This window comes from Bubalus kerabau, chromosome 5 (genome assembly GCF_029407905.1).
Source record: "Bubalus kerabau isolate K-KA32 ecotype Philippines breed swamp buffalo chromosome 5, PCC_UOA_SB_1v2, whole genome shotgun sequence".
Classification (NCBI taxonomy): domain Eukaryota; kingdom Metazoa; phylum Chordata; class Mammalia; order Artiodactyla; family Bovidae; genus Bubalus; species Bubalus kerabau.
In genome coordinates this window covers 90,824,809-90,841,087 of record NC_073628.1, presented here as the reverse complement: position 1 = coordinate 90,841,087, position 16,279 = coordinate 90,824,809, and the positions used below count along the sequence as shown (strand labels likewise).

The following is a 16,279-nucleotide window of genomic DNA, read 5'->3' as shown; positions in this document are numbered from 1 at the left end:
GTCTAGAGAAAGAACATAAACACAAGAGTTACTGCAGTTTTGCTTGTAAGTTAGTAAAGCCCATCCCATTCAGTTTCTGAGAAAGCAAAGGATCTGTCTAGAGGAAGAGTTGGCAATCAATTAGAAAGAATTTATCCCTTGTTTCCATTACCCGAGGAACCTAGTGTTCTGCTTTATAGGGAATAGACAATACAGGGTTGTGACCAACCATTATTTACATCTAATTTAATTATACAAACAATAAATATTCAATACAGAGTACTTGAGGAACACAGAAGACAGAACTGGACTAGAGTCAGGAGCTCTGGTTGAGTTCTTACTTTGACTACGAAGCCTGGGGTAAACTGCTTATCTTTTTACGCATTTGTAACCATTGCAAACATTTCTACCTTTCTACCTCATCTCACTTGACTTTTTCTGTGAAGCCTCAGTAAAAATACAAGTAAAAATGTTCTAAAAAGACATATGTAAACAAATATTTGGCATTGTTTTTTATTTTCGAGGCATCAAGATAATATGCCAAGGGTGTATGTTAAGTAGGTATACTATGATCTTTTCATTTCTATGCAGTTTTCCTGTGCTTGTTGATCTTACTTTTGACAAGATAGATGGAGAAACACTTCACTGGTTAGGAGGAAAAATATTTCCAAACTCTTAATCTTTCATCTTTAGCCATGAAGCTGTTCATTATTGAAACCACACAAGTGATTATGATTAATATCATATCAACTCTATGAAATTAATTTTTCAAGGTGAATGTGATGAAAAATAAGCTATCTTCTTTCATTTCTAGCTACCCTAAATCTCTCAACTTTCAAATAATCTGCTCCCTCTAAATTTTATCAGATTTAATTCTCCTGTGTTCTTAATGGATTCCAGTCTTAAATGTGATAAAAAAGAGAGCAAACTAAGCAATGACTTATTTCAAATTTTTAGCATATCTAAAAATACACGTAAGTTAACAGCTAAGAGAATATTCAAGACCTGAACACATGAGAATATTCACTATCCAGATCAAGAAACAACTAACTAATCTTTAAACTTAAAGTCTATCTCCAATGTTTTCTTTACTAAACATTTTAAATCTATTATATAGATTGTAAACTTTTAGTATATTTACAATCAATCTTATAAATATAAGTTTTAATCCAAATATACAAAGCACAATTTCTTTGACAAACACCAAAGGATTGTTGTTCTTGATGAAATGCAACCAACCTAACCATTAGGTTCCTTTGTTGTTGTCAATCAAAATATTTAAATAATCTTGATTCCCTGAGACCCAAGACAATTTCTTTCAAACATGCCACAAAATTTGAATACTGTAATGAGATCATATGGAGAAGGAAATGGCAACCCACTCCAGTATTCTTGCCTGGAGAATTCCATAGACAGGGGAGCCTGGTGGGCTACGGTCTGTAGGATCACAAAGTGTCAGACATGACTGAGCACACAGCACAAGGAGATAATAAGGTAGGGACTTCCAATTGAGGAAGAAAATTTCAAAAATTATTACAATAATCATGACACTACACTAATAATCAGATTACAATGAAGAATAAATTCTAGGATCTATATTTAGCCCAAATGGAAAGTTAATGTCTTAGATGTAAATAACCACTTTTTCTTTCAATTTATTTTGATGTGAATATGCCTCAAAGGCCAAAAGTACATCTCTTTCATAAAGTTGTCCTAAGCAATTAAATGAATCTTCCCAAATTGAGTTCCCACTAGTGGTGCCAGGAGGGCAGAGAAAAGGATTCATGGTACAGGTTCCTCTGCTCATGATTGTGTGTCCTGGGTCTGCAGCCCACTCACTAATGGGCTGCTGGTCTGCGGCGGGAGACAGTGATCTGTCCATGGAATACATGAGGCACCCATGATGTCCAACCTCAGCTGAATGTCCCCAGAGATTTGCTTGGATGTCCACAGTTCCTGGGGACTTGTATTTCCTGGTGGAGTGGGTACAGGTATGTGATGCTGCGATGAGGCCAATCATGGGAAATGGTTCTAAATAAATTATATTAATTTGGTGGTGGGATATATTACCCAGATACCACTGACATCCCAATGGAACTCCAGTTATCCTCTGAATAATTTCAACTCTTCAAAATGACTTCAAGATGTTCTTCAGTCTCAAGAACACTTCCTAAGTCACATTTTCATTCATGCTTCACTGCTTCTCCTTTCTTCTTTCCTACCTTGTCTCCTGGCTATATTCCCTACTCATCTAGCACATATTTGTTGAATGTTTGCATTATGCCAGGCACTCTGCCAGACTCTGATATACAGTCCCGAGTTGAGCAAAAATGGGCCTCACCTTCTAGAATTTATGGCCCTATGGGAGAGGCAAATCAATCCAGTAACCCTCAAAAATATCTTGGTCTCTTACACCTCCACCCCTTTTTGCTTATATCATTTCTCCTCTTTGGCTTTTAAGTGCTACTCATCCTCCATGGCTAGGTTGAAATAGTTTTACCTGTGGCATGAGCTTTCCATTAAAAAAAAAATATATATATATATATTTATTTATTTTTAGATTTTTAGCTGCATTAGGTCTTCATTGCTGCATGCGGACTTTTTCCAGTTTTTGTGAACAGGGGCTACTCTGATTCAGGTGCACGGGCCTTTCATTGTGGCGGATGGTTTTGCAGCGCACGGGTTCTAGGCTCACAGTGTTCCGTAGTTGCTGCATGAGGGCTCAGCAGTTGCAGCTCTCAGACTCCAGAGCACAGGCTCAGTAGTTGTGGCACAGGGCTTAGTTGCTCTGTGGCACAGGGATCAGGGTTCAAACCAATGTCCCCAGCATTGGCAGGTGGAGTCTTAACCACTAAACCACCAGGAAAGCCCCTGGCCCAAGCTTTCCTTGACTTACTTCAGTCAGCCCACAGTAATTCCTACACCTTCTCTGAAGCCCATACACCACGGACCCTATCAGAGTCATGGAATAATCTAAATGCATGCCCCTGGGTCAGTGGTAAAGAATCCGCCTCCAAGGCAGGAGTTGCAGGTGATGTGGGTTTGATCCCTGGGTTGGGAAGATCCCCTGGAGGAGGGCCCGGCAACCCACTAAAGTATTCTTGCCTGGAGAATCCCATGGATAGAGGAGCCTGGCAGGCTACAGTCCATAGAGTCGCAAAGAGTTGGACACCACTGAAGAGATTGGGCATGCATGCACTGCTAGTGAAGTTTATAACACAAGGCAGACTTCAGGAACTGATCACTCTTTCCACCGAGTGAGGTAGTGGCTTCAAGACTGCACCCAATACAGGAAGTCAGGCAGTGACTGCCCATCAAGTGGAGCTGATTCTTTGAAAGAAACCTATGTCATCCTCATCCATTCCATTAACTAGGAAGTTATCATTCACCTCTATCTTCAGTTGCCATTACATCCTCATGTGTAGGTATTATCCCTATAACTACAATCTAAATGACTTTAGTAACAGGGACTGTGCCTTATGTTTCTTTTAATAGTTGTAATTCAGGCACTATATGTTGAGCTCAGAGATGTCGAAGCTCTGTTGTTGGTGCTACAAGGAATACAAAGATCAATAAGACACTGTCTTCACTGCCAAAGCTTCCAATTTTTTGAGGGATAATAAGTTCACAAATATCTACACCTCAGGTCACACTAAAACAAATGACAAAGAAAGTCTTGAAGGTTCAGAGAAGCCACAAATCAGATCCAGTTAGAAGGAGAAGGGAAAGTTTCTGAGAGAAGGTGGTGCCTAAGAGGAACAATAATGACTGGAGAAAGAGGAAGAAGAATATCATTCTCCAGGCATAATGAAGAGCATAAGCAAAGCCACCAAAGAGGGAGAGGTTAGAGTCCTTATCGTATCTACTTTGGCCCCAGAGTACTTAGCATGACATCTCATTCATGGTAGGTGTCCAATAAGTGCTGTTAGGTAGATAATTTAGGCAAGGGTAATTACAATACAAAGGAACCAAAGAATCTGTGAGCCCCTTATGTGAACACACACACACACACACACACATACACACATACACTCACTCTGGAACAACTGACCTTTCCGAAATGAGACTCCAGGCTCTGACGGGTTACAGAGACACAAATGAGGGAATCAGGCTGAAATTCAAGCCAGAAAAAATTAAGACAGTCAAGATGGTAGCATCACACCATAAGACAAAAACAAGACTTTTTTTTAAGTGTGGCTGCATAGGTCACACAGCCATGAAACTGGCTCTGTGTCTATAAGTCCACCCAATCTTTTTTTCTAATTGCACTGATGCTATTAATGGATGATAGTTTTATTATTTTGGGATTACAGATCTGAGGAATTTTTGGTCACCAATGTTTTGAAGAATTTATGTTCAATAAATGTTCATTATTGAATGTTCAATAAGTGTTCAATAGACATTTATTGATGGTGTATGGAAAGAAGCTTTGTAGTCAGGTTAACTTGGGGAAATATTTATCAACTGGAAAAAATGCACTGAAAGAATTGTGAGTTAAGCTTTATTTGGGGCAAAATGAGAACTATAGCCTGGGAAACAGCATCTCAGATAGCTCTGAGGTACTGGCTCTGAAGATACAGTGGAAAGAGGTCAGTATTGTGTATGGTTTTGCTGACGAGGGTAAATGCAGTCAAGTGCACATTTTGGCATAAGGTTGCTTCTAGCCATGAGGAACAGATGTGTCTGTTAACAATCTTAGTGCTTTGCTAGATACAAGAAGATGCAAAAATTCAGGCTCATAAAATCTTCTGAAAATACCTAACTATGTAAAGACTGCTCTGCCAGTTTTTCCCAGAGCATAGAGTGCCTTGTTCCTGATCTCCACCCTGAACTCCTTTCAGGGTGTGTGGACAGTGACTGCGGTGGCTAGTGAATTACTCCTTGCAGAGGCAGACGGCTAGTGATAACTTTTAGTTGGTACACTGAGCTAAGTGTGGTTTAATGTACTCTTTGGAGACTTTGACAAGCTATGTCACCATGATTCTCCAAGAACAGAAGGATAGTATGATCACTCCCTAAATACATTTAACCAGAGCATCTTTTTTAATGGAGGCTCTCACGGTATTCCATAGTACACTCTATGACTTGATGAGTTGTGTGTGTGTGTGTGTGTGTGTGTGTTAGTTGCTCAGTTGTATCCAACTCTTTGCAACCCCATGCACTGTAGCCCACCAGGCTCCTCTCTCCATGGAATTCTCCAGGCAAAAATACTGGAGTGGGTTGCCATTCCCCTTTCCATTTGATGAGTTAGATGCAAGTATATAGAAAATAGGGAAAATTAAACCCAACTTTGCCTAAAGGATGAACACTGGGGTCTCAATGAGTAAATGTTAACATCCAGGAAATCTTGCAGATGCCTTATATATTCTCTTTTTCATCTACCCTCCATTGTACCACCTCTTGTCCCATCCTACCTACTAGGGATTAAAAAAAAAAAAAACTCACTTGTCACATCTTCACTATGTCGCAGGATCCATTTTAAGTGCTTTGACCCTCATAATAATCCCATGAAGTCAGCACTATTATTATTCTGATTTCATAAATGAGGGAACCTAAGGCACAGAGACATTGAAGAATTTCCCCTTAGTCACTTACATAGTAAGTGGTAAAGCCAGTATGGCTTCCTGGTGGCTTAGTTGGTAAAGAATGCACCTGCAATGCAGGAAACCACCTGCAGTCAGGAAGATCCCCTGGAGAAGGAAAAGGCACCCCACTCCAGTATTCTTGCCTGGGAAATCTCATGGACAGAGGAGAGCCTGGTGGGTTACATCCCTGGAGTTGCAAGAGTCGGACACAACTTAGCAACTTAGGCCAGTATATAAATGCATACACACCTAGGCAGAGCTAGTTTTCTATCACACCATTGTTTACCCCAGAGAGCAAGAAGGGAAGAGAAAGAGAGAGAGGGAGAGAGAGCACCTGACTATTCTCCCCTCTTTCACCCACTGCTTATGACAGGTGACTCTGCCAACATCCCTCTCCCTCATCCACCTTTCCACCCACCCATCTCCCCTATCCAACCTTCGGAGAAATGGGAATCCACCTTTCTCTCATACAGCACCTGGTGCATCTGAAGGTTATGATTATCTCAGTCTAGCCATGTGGTCTTTTATTTCTATACTCCATAATGTGAAACTTCTTCCCAAATATCTCATTCAGCAGTTCCACCTTGATGAAAGAAATCACAGGTTTCAGGAAGAAGCAAATTATGCAGCCTTCACAATTACTCTCGGCAGCAGAATGTGAAAGGAAATCAACATACATCACTTGTATCTGATTGAACTTTCTTTTGGCAGGATTGAGGGGAGAGACAGGGAGAGACAGCTTTCTGTCAGCTGAGATTCCTCTAAATTTCTTCCCTAGCTTCCAGAATAACAATTCCAGGTCATTTCTCTGACCTTCCACCCTCAGCAGTCTGTCTTAATGTTTACTACTTGCTCCCAAAGATTAAAACAAAAACAAAAACAAAAACAAAACCTTTTGACCTTCTCCCTTACACTCTCTCATCAAACTCCACCTTGCTGTAATGCTCAGGCACTCCTAATTCCCACTCAAAACCTTTTCTTTCACTTCATTTCTCTTTTTCTCTCATTATGGATTCATCTCTCTGCTCCTTTTGCCTCCCACTGCCATGTGACTAATCCCTCTTAAAATAATGCTGATGACTCACCCAGTGGATACTGTATTCCATTTATATGTACCTTTTTCCCCCAAGGGGCATAAAGAGTTTCACAGATATTTGGTTTTATTTTTACTTCATCCTTGTGAAAAAGAAAAAAAAATAGGTAATCTGTCAAAAGGGGATAGAAACGTAGTTTGGACTTTTAGTCTGAATTACTGAGCATTAAGGCTGATAATCAGTTTTTGACTCTTTCAGATCTCCTCTTTCTTAGCATCTCTTCCTTGGTACTATTTATTTGCTTCAGAGTCTATTAGCAACCACACCATAAATTAGACTAAAATCTTACCAATCAGTTGTGCTGTTTCTTAACCAGCCACCCAAACTGGAAACCTCAGTGCAGCCCCAACTCCTCCAGTTTCTCCTCCACATCCAACTCTGCCAACATTCCTCTCCCTCATCCACCTTTCCACCCACCCATCTCCCCTATCCAAAGGTTGATCACCATGGCCATCCTAGTTCTGTCTTGGGCTCTTTTTCACTCCTATTTCCATTGCCACAACTTAATTCGGGCCACCATCTCCTCCAGCCTGGATTTACCTTTTCCAACCTGATGCAATGTTTGCCTCTCTATTCCCCACCAACCTCAACATTTTCTGCATTCCTCCAAGTCAGATCTGATCACGTTGCTCCCCGGGGCCCTCTGTTTAAAACCACACCCTTTGGCGTAGCACTCCGAGTGGCCTCAGTCTCGCCTGGGCTTCCTTCTTCTGTGATCCCTGAGCTCTAGACCCCAGCCACCCCAAAAAAGAGCAGTTTCCCTGAACAGGCCTGATTTCCCTGCCTCTGTTCTTCCTCATTCTCATGGTTCCCACTGGCAGAATTGCTCGCCCCTAGTGTGTCTCCTCTGGAGAAGGCGATGGCACCCCACTCCAGTGCTCTTGCCTGGAAAATCCCATGGACGGAGGAGCCTGGTAGGCTGCAGTCCATGGGGTCACTAAGAGTCGGACACGACTGAGCAACTTCACTTTCAGTTTTCACTTTCATGCATTGGAGAAGGAAATGGCAACCCACTCCAGTGTTCTTGCCTGGAGAATCCCAGGGACGGGGGAGCCTGATGGGCTGCCGTCTATGGGGTCGCACAGAGTCGGACACGACTGAAGCGACTTAGCAGCAGTAGCAGCAGCTGTGTGTCTCCTCCTGGCATATTTCTTTTCAGATTTAATGGTACAATTTTTGTATCACCTCTTGTGCAGAACTTTTCCTAACTTTCTGAGGGCAGATTTAAATATTCTCTCTTCAGCATTCCTATACAATGCTGAATAAATAGAGCATTCTATTCAGAACAGAGATACGTATAATGTGCGTATTACTTCTAGAGTAGAGATACATATAATGTAGTGTATATTGCACAAAAAAATGTGTTGGAGGCCTCTGGTGTTCCTGGCGCTATGCTAGGTATTAGGTACATAGAGATCAAATCCTCAATCCCTACTCTGAATATTAAGTAAGACTGAAAGTAAAGAAAAATAAGCCGGTATTTCAAGGTGATACGATGATAGTAGAGGTAACCCCAGGGGCTCAGTGGGTCCATGAGAGGCGAGTCACCTAGGCTGGGGACGTCAGAAAGGTCTCTAAGAGGAGGCAAACCCTGAGCTGAGCTGTTTGGAACATCTGAATAGGAATGAATGGCTTTGATGACTGTACTTTCATGGGCTTCATGACAGCAGACTAGATTCGGTGCTCCTTTTACTCAGCAGGTGCTCCACAGCTATTCAGGAAATCGAATAAATCTAAAAATGATTGGTCTGTGGATGTCTAAAACCCCCACTGATGCCGTTTATTTCTTCTCAACCCTGCCTTCTCCTTTCTTTTGGTGCTTGGCTTTGATCTTGGTCCTACAGGTCTAATCTTAGCCAATAAAAAATGCAAATAACAAGGCAAGACCCATAAATGTGCTATTTTCCCATCCCGGTACTGGCTCCCCATAGCCAAAGAAGCAGTGATTGGATTTGTGGGCCATACCGCCCGAGTTAGGCAATCGTGCATCATTAATGTGCTCTCTGGCTAAGCAGAAAAAAAAAAAAAAAAAATGAGGAAAAGGAAAAATGTGTGAATGTATACTAGGCCAAGTTCAAAAGTCAGCAGGCTTCAGAGTCACTTCTCACTACCACTGGCGGCCAATGTCATTTCCCACAACCTCCAGGATGGAGTACATGCTCCTCCATCTGGGAGACAAAGACCTTGGTGTCAACTCCTCCATCTCTCTAGTCTCACCTTTTGCTTACTCTTCCTTTGTTGTTGAACCTTAGCTTTGTCCCTCAGTCAGTCCTATTAAACTGGCTTCCCAGGTGGCTCAGTGGTAAAGAATCCACCTGCCAGTGCAGGAGACTCAAGAGACACAGGTTCGATACCTGGGTCAGGAAGATCCCCTGAAGGAGGAAATGGCAACCCACTCCAGTATTCTCACCTGAGAAATCCCATAGACAGAGGAGCCTGGTGGGCTTACAGTCCATGGGGTCACAAAGAGTCGGACGTGACTGAGCACGCACACGTATTTAACTCCTTTCATTTCCTTCATGCCTCCAGATTCTCTCACTTTCAGGCCTCTTTATGGGCTGCTTGTCTTCTGCAGGGATTGCACTGAACCCCCCTGGATAAGTTTGACTTACCTTTCAGGTTTAGGTGAAAAGCTGTTTTTAGGAGGAAGCCTGTCCTGAACCTCTCCACCTGTTAGGACCTGAACTGGTTTGCTCCTTTCTGCCCCAAGTTCACACTCCTTACTTTCCCTATCATCATAGGTTACAATCATTGAAATTGTCTGCTTAGTTGTGTAAGCTCCCTGAGGTTAAGAGTTGTGTCTGCTTTCACCTTTGCATCCCAGTGCCTGGCAAACCATCTGAGCTATGTTAGGCACTTAAGGAGCATCTGTTGTTTGAGTCAGTGGATAAAAGAACCTTGGGGTCAAATGGAAGGATGGGGTTAGCAGAGGCAAATTATTATATATAAAATGGATAAGTGAGAAAGACCTACTGTATTGCACAAGGAAACAATTTTCAACATATTATGAGACACCAAAATGGAAAAGAATATAAAAAAGAATATATATATATATATAGGGCTTCCCAGGTGTCGCTAGTTGTAAAGAACCTGCCTGCCAATGCAGGAGATGTAGAGTGTGGGTTCAATCCCTGGGTCGGGAAGATCCCCTGGAGAAGGGAATGGCAACCCACTCTGGTATTCTTGCCTGGAGAATCCCATGGACAGAGGAGCCTGTTGGGCTACAGTCCACAGAGTCTCAAAGAGCCAGATGTGACTGAAGCGGCGTAGCCTGCAGGCACATAAATACGTATAAAAAACTGAATCATTTTGCTGTACAGCAGTAATTAACACAACACTGTAAATCAACTACACTTCAATTTTAAAAATGAAATAAAAATAAATAAATAACCTGAAGTAAGGAATAGAAGACACAACGTACCAGAATGTAAACTCTATGAAAGCAGGGGTTTGTTCTGCTCACAGTGACAGTTTCTGGCACATAATAGACCCTCAACAAATTGTTACTGAATGAATGAACTAGTTGATTAATTAAGTTGGTTAAACGAAGCTATTATGTAGGCCTGAATAGTCTTTTCAGGGGCACACCGCGTATGGTTTGGTCTTTAGGGAATTAACCTCTGAAGAGAGGAAGCCAGTGTGATATAGAAGTCAAAAGTGTGAACTTGGAGCCAGGCTTCCATTGGTTCACATCTGAACTCTATCCCTCACAAGTCAATAGCCTTATTATGCCTTAGTTGTTTTGCCTTTATCAGAGGTCTGTAATGTGACTGACTATCTTAACATTTGCAAATCAATAAAATAGTGCTGGTTACACAGTAAAAACTGCTTAAGTATTTGCTATAGGCAACAGACTGGTCTTACAAAATGGAAAGTCAAGAAGTACTGTCCACAGTTGATAGAATAAGAAATAAATGATAGGTGTATTACCTAAATCTGTAAACATAATTAATTAAAATATCAACATAATTATATGGAGAGAATGGAAAAAGAAACCTAAATCCTTGTGTACCATAAAAGACAGCCACAAACAGTGTCCAAAATTGACAGCCCAGGAATTCGTGGTGACCAAATAGGACTGATTTGAAGTATTAACTGACAGTTGAAGTATTAACTGACCCTCACAGGTCATTGGAGACCTGATGTATTGATAGCCACAAGCAGCTTTCAGTCTAATTGCAGGATTGGGGTGGGGGGAAGCAGAGACAGGTCCACAAGCAGTTTCAATGTAGGTTGGTAAGTTTTAGGTTATAGTTAAGTACAAGTAGCTGCAGGAGCGTGAAAGAAGGGTCACAGCCACTAAAAAAAAGTTAATATTTTGAACCCTCTCCTCTTAGGTTATTTGGTTGAATTGAATTGAAATCCAGTAAACCACAGGATTACATTTAGTAGACACAAGTCCCACCTAAACATCCAGTCAATTAGTTAAAATTTATAGACACTGTTTGATTAAAACCTCTTAGCACTACCTTAGATAATGTGAAAATAAGATGTGTATACCTATAGTCTTCAATATATATTATCTCTTGAATACTTGTAGGGTTTGGGAGATATTTGGGAGATGCAAGTACATGTTCAATCAGGAAACCTCCCTTTCACCTTCTGTGACTTTACTAGATTTCACCCCTCCATAAAACAGGCGATTTCTCCTTAAGTGTATCTTTTAAGACCAGCTTTGAAGATTACTGTGGCCAAATAGCAATGAGAAAGGACAGATAACTCCACCCTTTGCTAGGAGGCAGTGTTTCTTTTTTTTTTTTTTTTTACTTTTATTTTATTTTTAAACTTTACATAATTGTATTAGTTTTGCCAAATATCAAAATGAATCCGCCACAGGTATACATGTGTTTCCCATCCTGAACCCTCCTCCCTCCTCCCTCCCCATACCATCCCTCTGGGTCGTCCCAGTGCACCAGCCCCAAGCATCCAGTATCGTGCATCGAACCTGGACTGGCAATTCGTTTCATACATGATATTTTACATGTTTCAATGCCATTCTCCCAAATCTTCCCACCCTCTCCCTCTCCCACAGAGTCCAGAGGCAGTGTTTCAATCATTCCTCTCTGTTTCCCTGATAGTTCAGCTGGTAAAGAATCTGCCTGCAGTGTGGAAGACCTGGGTTTGATCCCTGAGTTGGTACGATCCCCTGGAGAAGGGAAAGGCTACCCACTCCAGTATTCTGCCTGGAGAATTCCATGGACTGTATAGTCCTTGGGGTCACAAAGAGTTGGACATAACTGAGTGACTTTCACTTCACTTCACTCTGGTTCAGTAGTTGGATGACTAAAAGTAAGCTGATTCAAGAAGTTGCCCTCAGTTACCCTCTGAAAATACTTAGCATTTCAGATTGTCCCCCTAGAACCAGGAAACAATTGGTCCCTGAAATTATCAAGGTCTGATCAGCTCTAAACTATTTAAAGTCAAATAGAAGTGGATGTGTACTTTATCAGCTACTTGGCTAGCACAATTACAACCATGAACCAAGTTAGCAATTTAAAGAGAATACAGGAGGACATGAATCTGGGATATTTAGGGGACCAAATGAAGTAACATTAATTAAAACTTTACTGCAAATTATGATCACACTCAAGAAATGTTCCAGGTGACAGTGTTCGGGATGTTAAATCCCAAACGCATAACTTGTATGTTAACTAGAGTAGTGAGGATTGTGGAAGTTGCAGGAGGGCAGTGAGAACTTTGCTTAATTTGAGTAGAATTGATTTTTGTTGAATGAACTGTCTAACCTTGGCAAATGAAAGAACTGACAAACTGTGTCTTTTTCCTTTCTCTTGTAGATGAGATGAAACATAGAGGTATGAGAATTTGCTTAAGATCAAACTTGAGTGAAGTCACTTTTTGAGTAGTGAACTCTCAGAATGGGAACCCAGTAACAGTCAGATAATTTTCTCCTTTATTTCTTAAAAATAGAACTGCATGATGAAGACAGGTTGAAATAAGGCTTAAATTGTCATCATCACAGTTGTCGCCTATGAGTCGTGTAGAGAACAACTTCATGCTAGAACCTAAGAATAACGAATATAGCTTTCATCTCTGATAAACACTGATGTAATCTCTCCCACCAGGGATCAAAAGGAGGAATGGTAAGGACAGAAATGGAACACAAATGATGTATTACCTTTCCCAATATGTAATGAATAAATTTATGGAATATTCTTAATAATAAATATTTATTAATTAGAACATCTGAATGATTACAAAAGAAATATTAAATATAAAAATATAAGAAAATAATTTGACTCATGCAGCATTTTTATAAAAAGTGAATATAATGTCATCAGTCCTTGGGCTTTGAAGGGAAATGAGGTGGCTGGCTAGGGAGGGGACAAAGTGCTGGAAGGTCACTACCCAGTCAGGGTCACAGTTGGACTGGTGGATTACAGGGCTCCTGTAGGTTTGGCCTGGCGCATATTTTTCCTGTCTATCTTTTGGACGGTTTTTTTCACCCAGTCAGCTTGAGGATCAGCACAGATTTTAAATCCTCGTCTGGTAATGAATCTGCAATACAAGGAAAAGATAGGCAAAATTAGTCACATCCTCAAAGCCTTGGGACCAAAAGTTAAGATCAGATTGTATAAAAGAGATCTTGCGCAGAAATGACTGGATAAATCAGTCTTTCAGATTCACAAGATCATAAATGAAAATCATTCTTCTGCAATCTATTTTTTCATGAAGAAGAAATAGCTCCAGGTAATACCCATATTCCTTGTTCAGCATAATTTTCAGACTCCTATCTCATCATTGCCACCAAGTGATGTAATTAAACTAGACATTTGAGGTCCTTTTTCTTTTTTCAAATCTAAGCACAGTCATCCTATCTTCTGCACAAAAGGTGATTTATTTATTTTATTTGAAGGGGTGGGGGGTACAGTTGTGATTATATGTTGGAAAGTGTTGCTATTTTGAAAATGAAATCCTGGAAAGAGAATGGTACCATGTAGGCTAATTGTTGACACTATTCCTTGAGATGTGGCAACTGATAAAACATGACATTCTACTCCAGGCATCAAAAAGGAAAAGAAAGGCAGGGAAGGGGTGGGTGGGAAGAGAAATATCCCACACCAGTGTGGCTCTGTGCTCAAATTCTGATCTGATCCAGCCATCTCTAAACCTAACCCTTGGGACCAAGCACATTATCTATCTGGTTCCCAGTCTGATTATTCTGTTAAGATAAATCAGAAAGGAGGGTGACACTTGGTTGCCAAGTTTTTGTCATCATCATTGTTTGGGGCTACACAAAGACATGGCTAATATGGAAAAACAAAAGGACAGTTGGCTAAGTTGAGGTCTTCCTCCTTGTTAACTTATTTTTCCCGAGGAGGGTGGCATTCCTGTACACTGTGTTCCATGAAGCCCAGCTTTGGGGAGAGAAACTCACATCACTGCTTTCATGGAGCCCTCCTTGATGGTGTAGGTCTTGATGTTTTTAATTGGCAGTCGCTGTGTAGTCAGACTCACACAGATGCTCTTTTCTAGAACTTCAGTCCCCACACCTGTACAGAAAACCAAGCAAACAAAAATAAAATGTAATTTCTAACAATATAAATGTTAGAGTGTCATCAATCAAATAACAAAGAGTGACCTGATAAAGAGTAGTTTGGGACAGTCAATATTAAACATGGGAGAGGTAGCTCATTTTTGACTGAATCACTAAAGGTGTTATTTTAAATGGTAAAATGAGAACTATGTGAAGACAATAGTTCACAGCGTCCTCATCCTCAATAGAAATGGCCTGGGGGGATTAAATTTAACAGTTTCCAGAATATCTTACATTGGAGAAGGGAAAATAACTTGGAACAGTTAATAATATAAAGGGTTTCCTAAAATCTAATAAAAGATTTTAAGTGCTGACTTTCTCCTAAGCTGAAGAGACTGGTATTTGCTTCTCAGGGAAGCAAATATTCTCAGATAAATATTCAGTGAAAAATCATCTAAAATAATAACTGATGATGATAGTTTTGAACTATAGTGTTGCTGATATCAGGAGGCTTTTTATAAACATGGGACTGAGAAGATGTTCACTAACGTTGCTCTTCATCTCCCCTTCTCTCCATCCCTCAGTATCCAGCCTGCGTATTCTCTACCTGCCGTATTTGCCAATTTTCTTTAATGCTGAACTATCTGTGAACCCAGTGAAAGAGGGAAATACTCCAGTGTCCATAATCCTCCTCAATCTTTGTTCCCCTACCCATACATGGGTTTGCATCAAATGCCAGCCTCTTGTCTCAGAAAAATGCCAGCCAGCCACAGTTCAGGCAACATTTGGCTTAAACTTTTTGTTTTAACAGTATTTTATTTAGGGAACAATTTCAGGGACTTTCAGACCCTACCGTCACTATTTACAGAGAACCATGGGGATCCACGATCAGGCTCAGATATTTTGGTCTAAGTATAAAGTCTACAGATTAGGAGTTTTAAAAGAGAGTTTCTGAAGCATTAATTATACCCCAAGGATATTCCTTCTTGTGGTCAGAGCTGCCAAGAGAAATGTACTCCGACCAGCTGAGAACAAAATGATCCTTTAAAAAATATGTGTCAAATGCTCAGTAATGTAGCTAAGTCTCAACTGGGTATGCCTTATAGTTTATTTGACTGTATATAAGGCATTGATATTTGTTAGCACTATAGTCTCATACAAATTCAATAAGTTTATCCTAAATGGGAACAACATTCATAGCAGTAATATAGACTCTCCTACAGACTTAAATGTAATATTGATTTCCTGGGTATGAAGGTATGAGCTTCCAATCATTTTTGTTTTAATAGAAAACATTGATTTGTTTCAGAACATAGCACTCTCTAGTCATTCCCGCATCATGACTGAGCTCTCAAATTTTTTGAGAATTTATCAAGATCAATATTAAATAGGCAAAAGCTTCAAAGGTATACACAATTGTCATCACCATTCCACAGCTAACATTAATTAAGAAACTAGGACTTGTGTAGTAACCTGAAAAGTTTATTATAAGTTTATTATAATTTACACTATTGATTATATATAGTGTTTATTTCATTTTAAACCCAGGTAAGTGTATCAGTTATCATATTCATCTTATAGACAAGTAAGCATAGGCAAAAACAAGTTAAGAAACTTACCCCAAATTGCCCAGTTATGAAAAATAGGAGCCTAGCTGTTAGCCAAGATATATCTGCGAAATCCACAAGATCCTCTAGAGTCAAATTATTCCCATTTTGCACACAGGAAGACTGAGGCTTAGCTTGGAGAAAGTAGTTTACTCCATTCAAAACCTGAGTCAATACCAAAATGCCTGGCCACTGCCTGCACACCTGGATGTTCCTTATCTCATAAATAACCTTTGACTCACCTTCCACAGTATATGCAGCGAGACTGCAGATCACCAGGCAGGTCAGGATGAGAAGTTTCATGGCTGAGGTCCCGCTGAGCTGTGCAGCAAGAGGCTGAGGACCTTCACTCCTCTGAGTCTCTTTTATCCCCACAATGGTCAGCGCACTTCCTGTGCTGAGAGGGGGAGTTTCAAAGTGAGTGTGGAATCACGGAAAGTCTTTGCAATACTGGTGCTTTCTTAGTTTGAAAAAAAAAGTTTCTTTGTCCCCACTCACACTAACCCCACATCTTGTGGC

The 16,279-nt window shown here is 40.6% G+C and overlaps 1 protein-coding gene across 1 annotated transcript; it reads right to left on the bottom strand.

Annotated features, from left to right (window-relative positions):
• Nucleotides 1-13,053: 13,053 nt before the first annotated feature.
• Nucleotides 13,054-16,063, bottom strand: LOC129653974 (lymphotactin-like). The gene is made up of 3 exons (XM_055583584.1): nucleotides 16,003-16,063; nucleotides 14,055-14,169; nucleotides 13,054-13,174 (listed from the first exon to the last, which is right to left on the bottom strand). Exons 1-3 carry the CDS (start codon nucleotides 16,061-16,063, stop codon nucleotides 13,054-13,056), a joined length of 297 nt encoding a protein of 98 aa, XP_055439559.1.
• Between the last annotated feature and the right edge of the window lie 216 nt (nucleotides 16,064-16,279).

Excerpts from the sequence above, each read along its gene's own strand:
- LOC129653974 (XM_055583584.1), bottom strand. The coding sequence starts at position 16,063 with ATGAAACTTCTCATCCTGACCTGCCTGGTGATCTGCAGTCTCGCTGCA. Across the intron at positions 14,170-16,002 it reads CGCTGCATATACTGTGGAAG|GTGTGGGGACTGAAGTTCTA; the intron begins GTGAGTCAAAGG and ends TTTTCTGTACAG. Across the intron at positions 13,175-14,054 it reads GGCTCCATGAAAGCAGTGAT|ATTCATTACCAGACGAGGAT; the intron begins GTGAGTTTCTCT and ends CTTGTATTGCAG.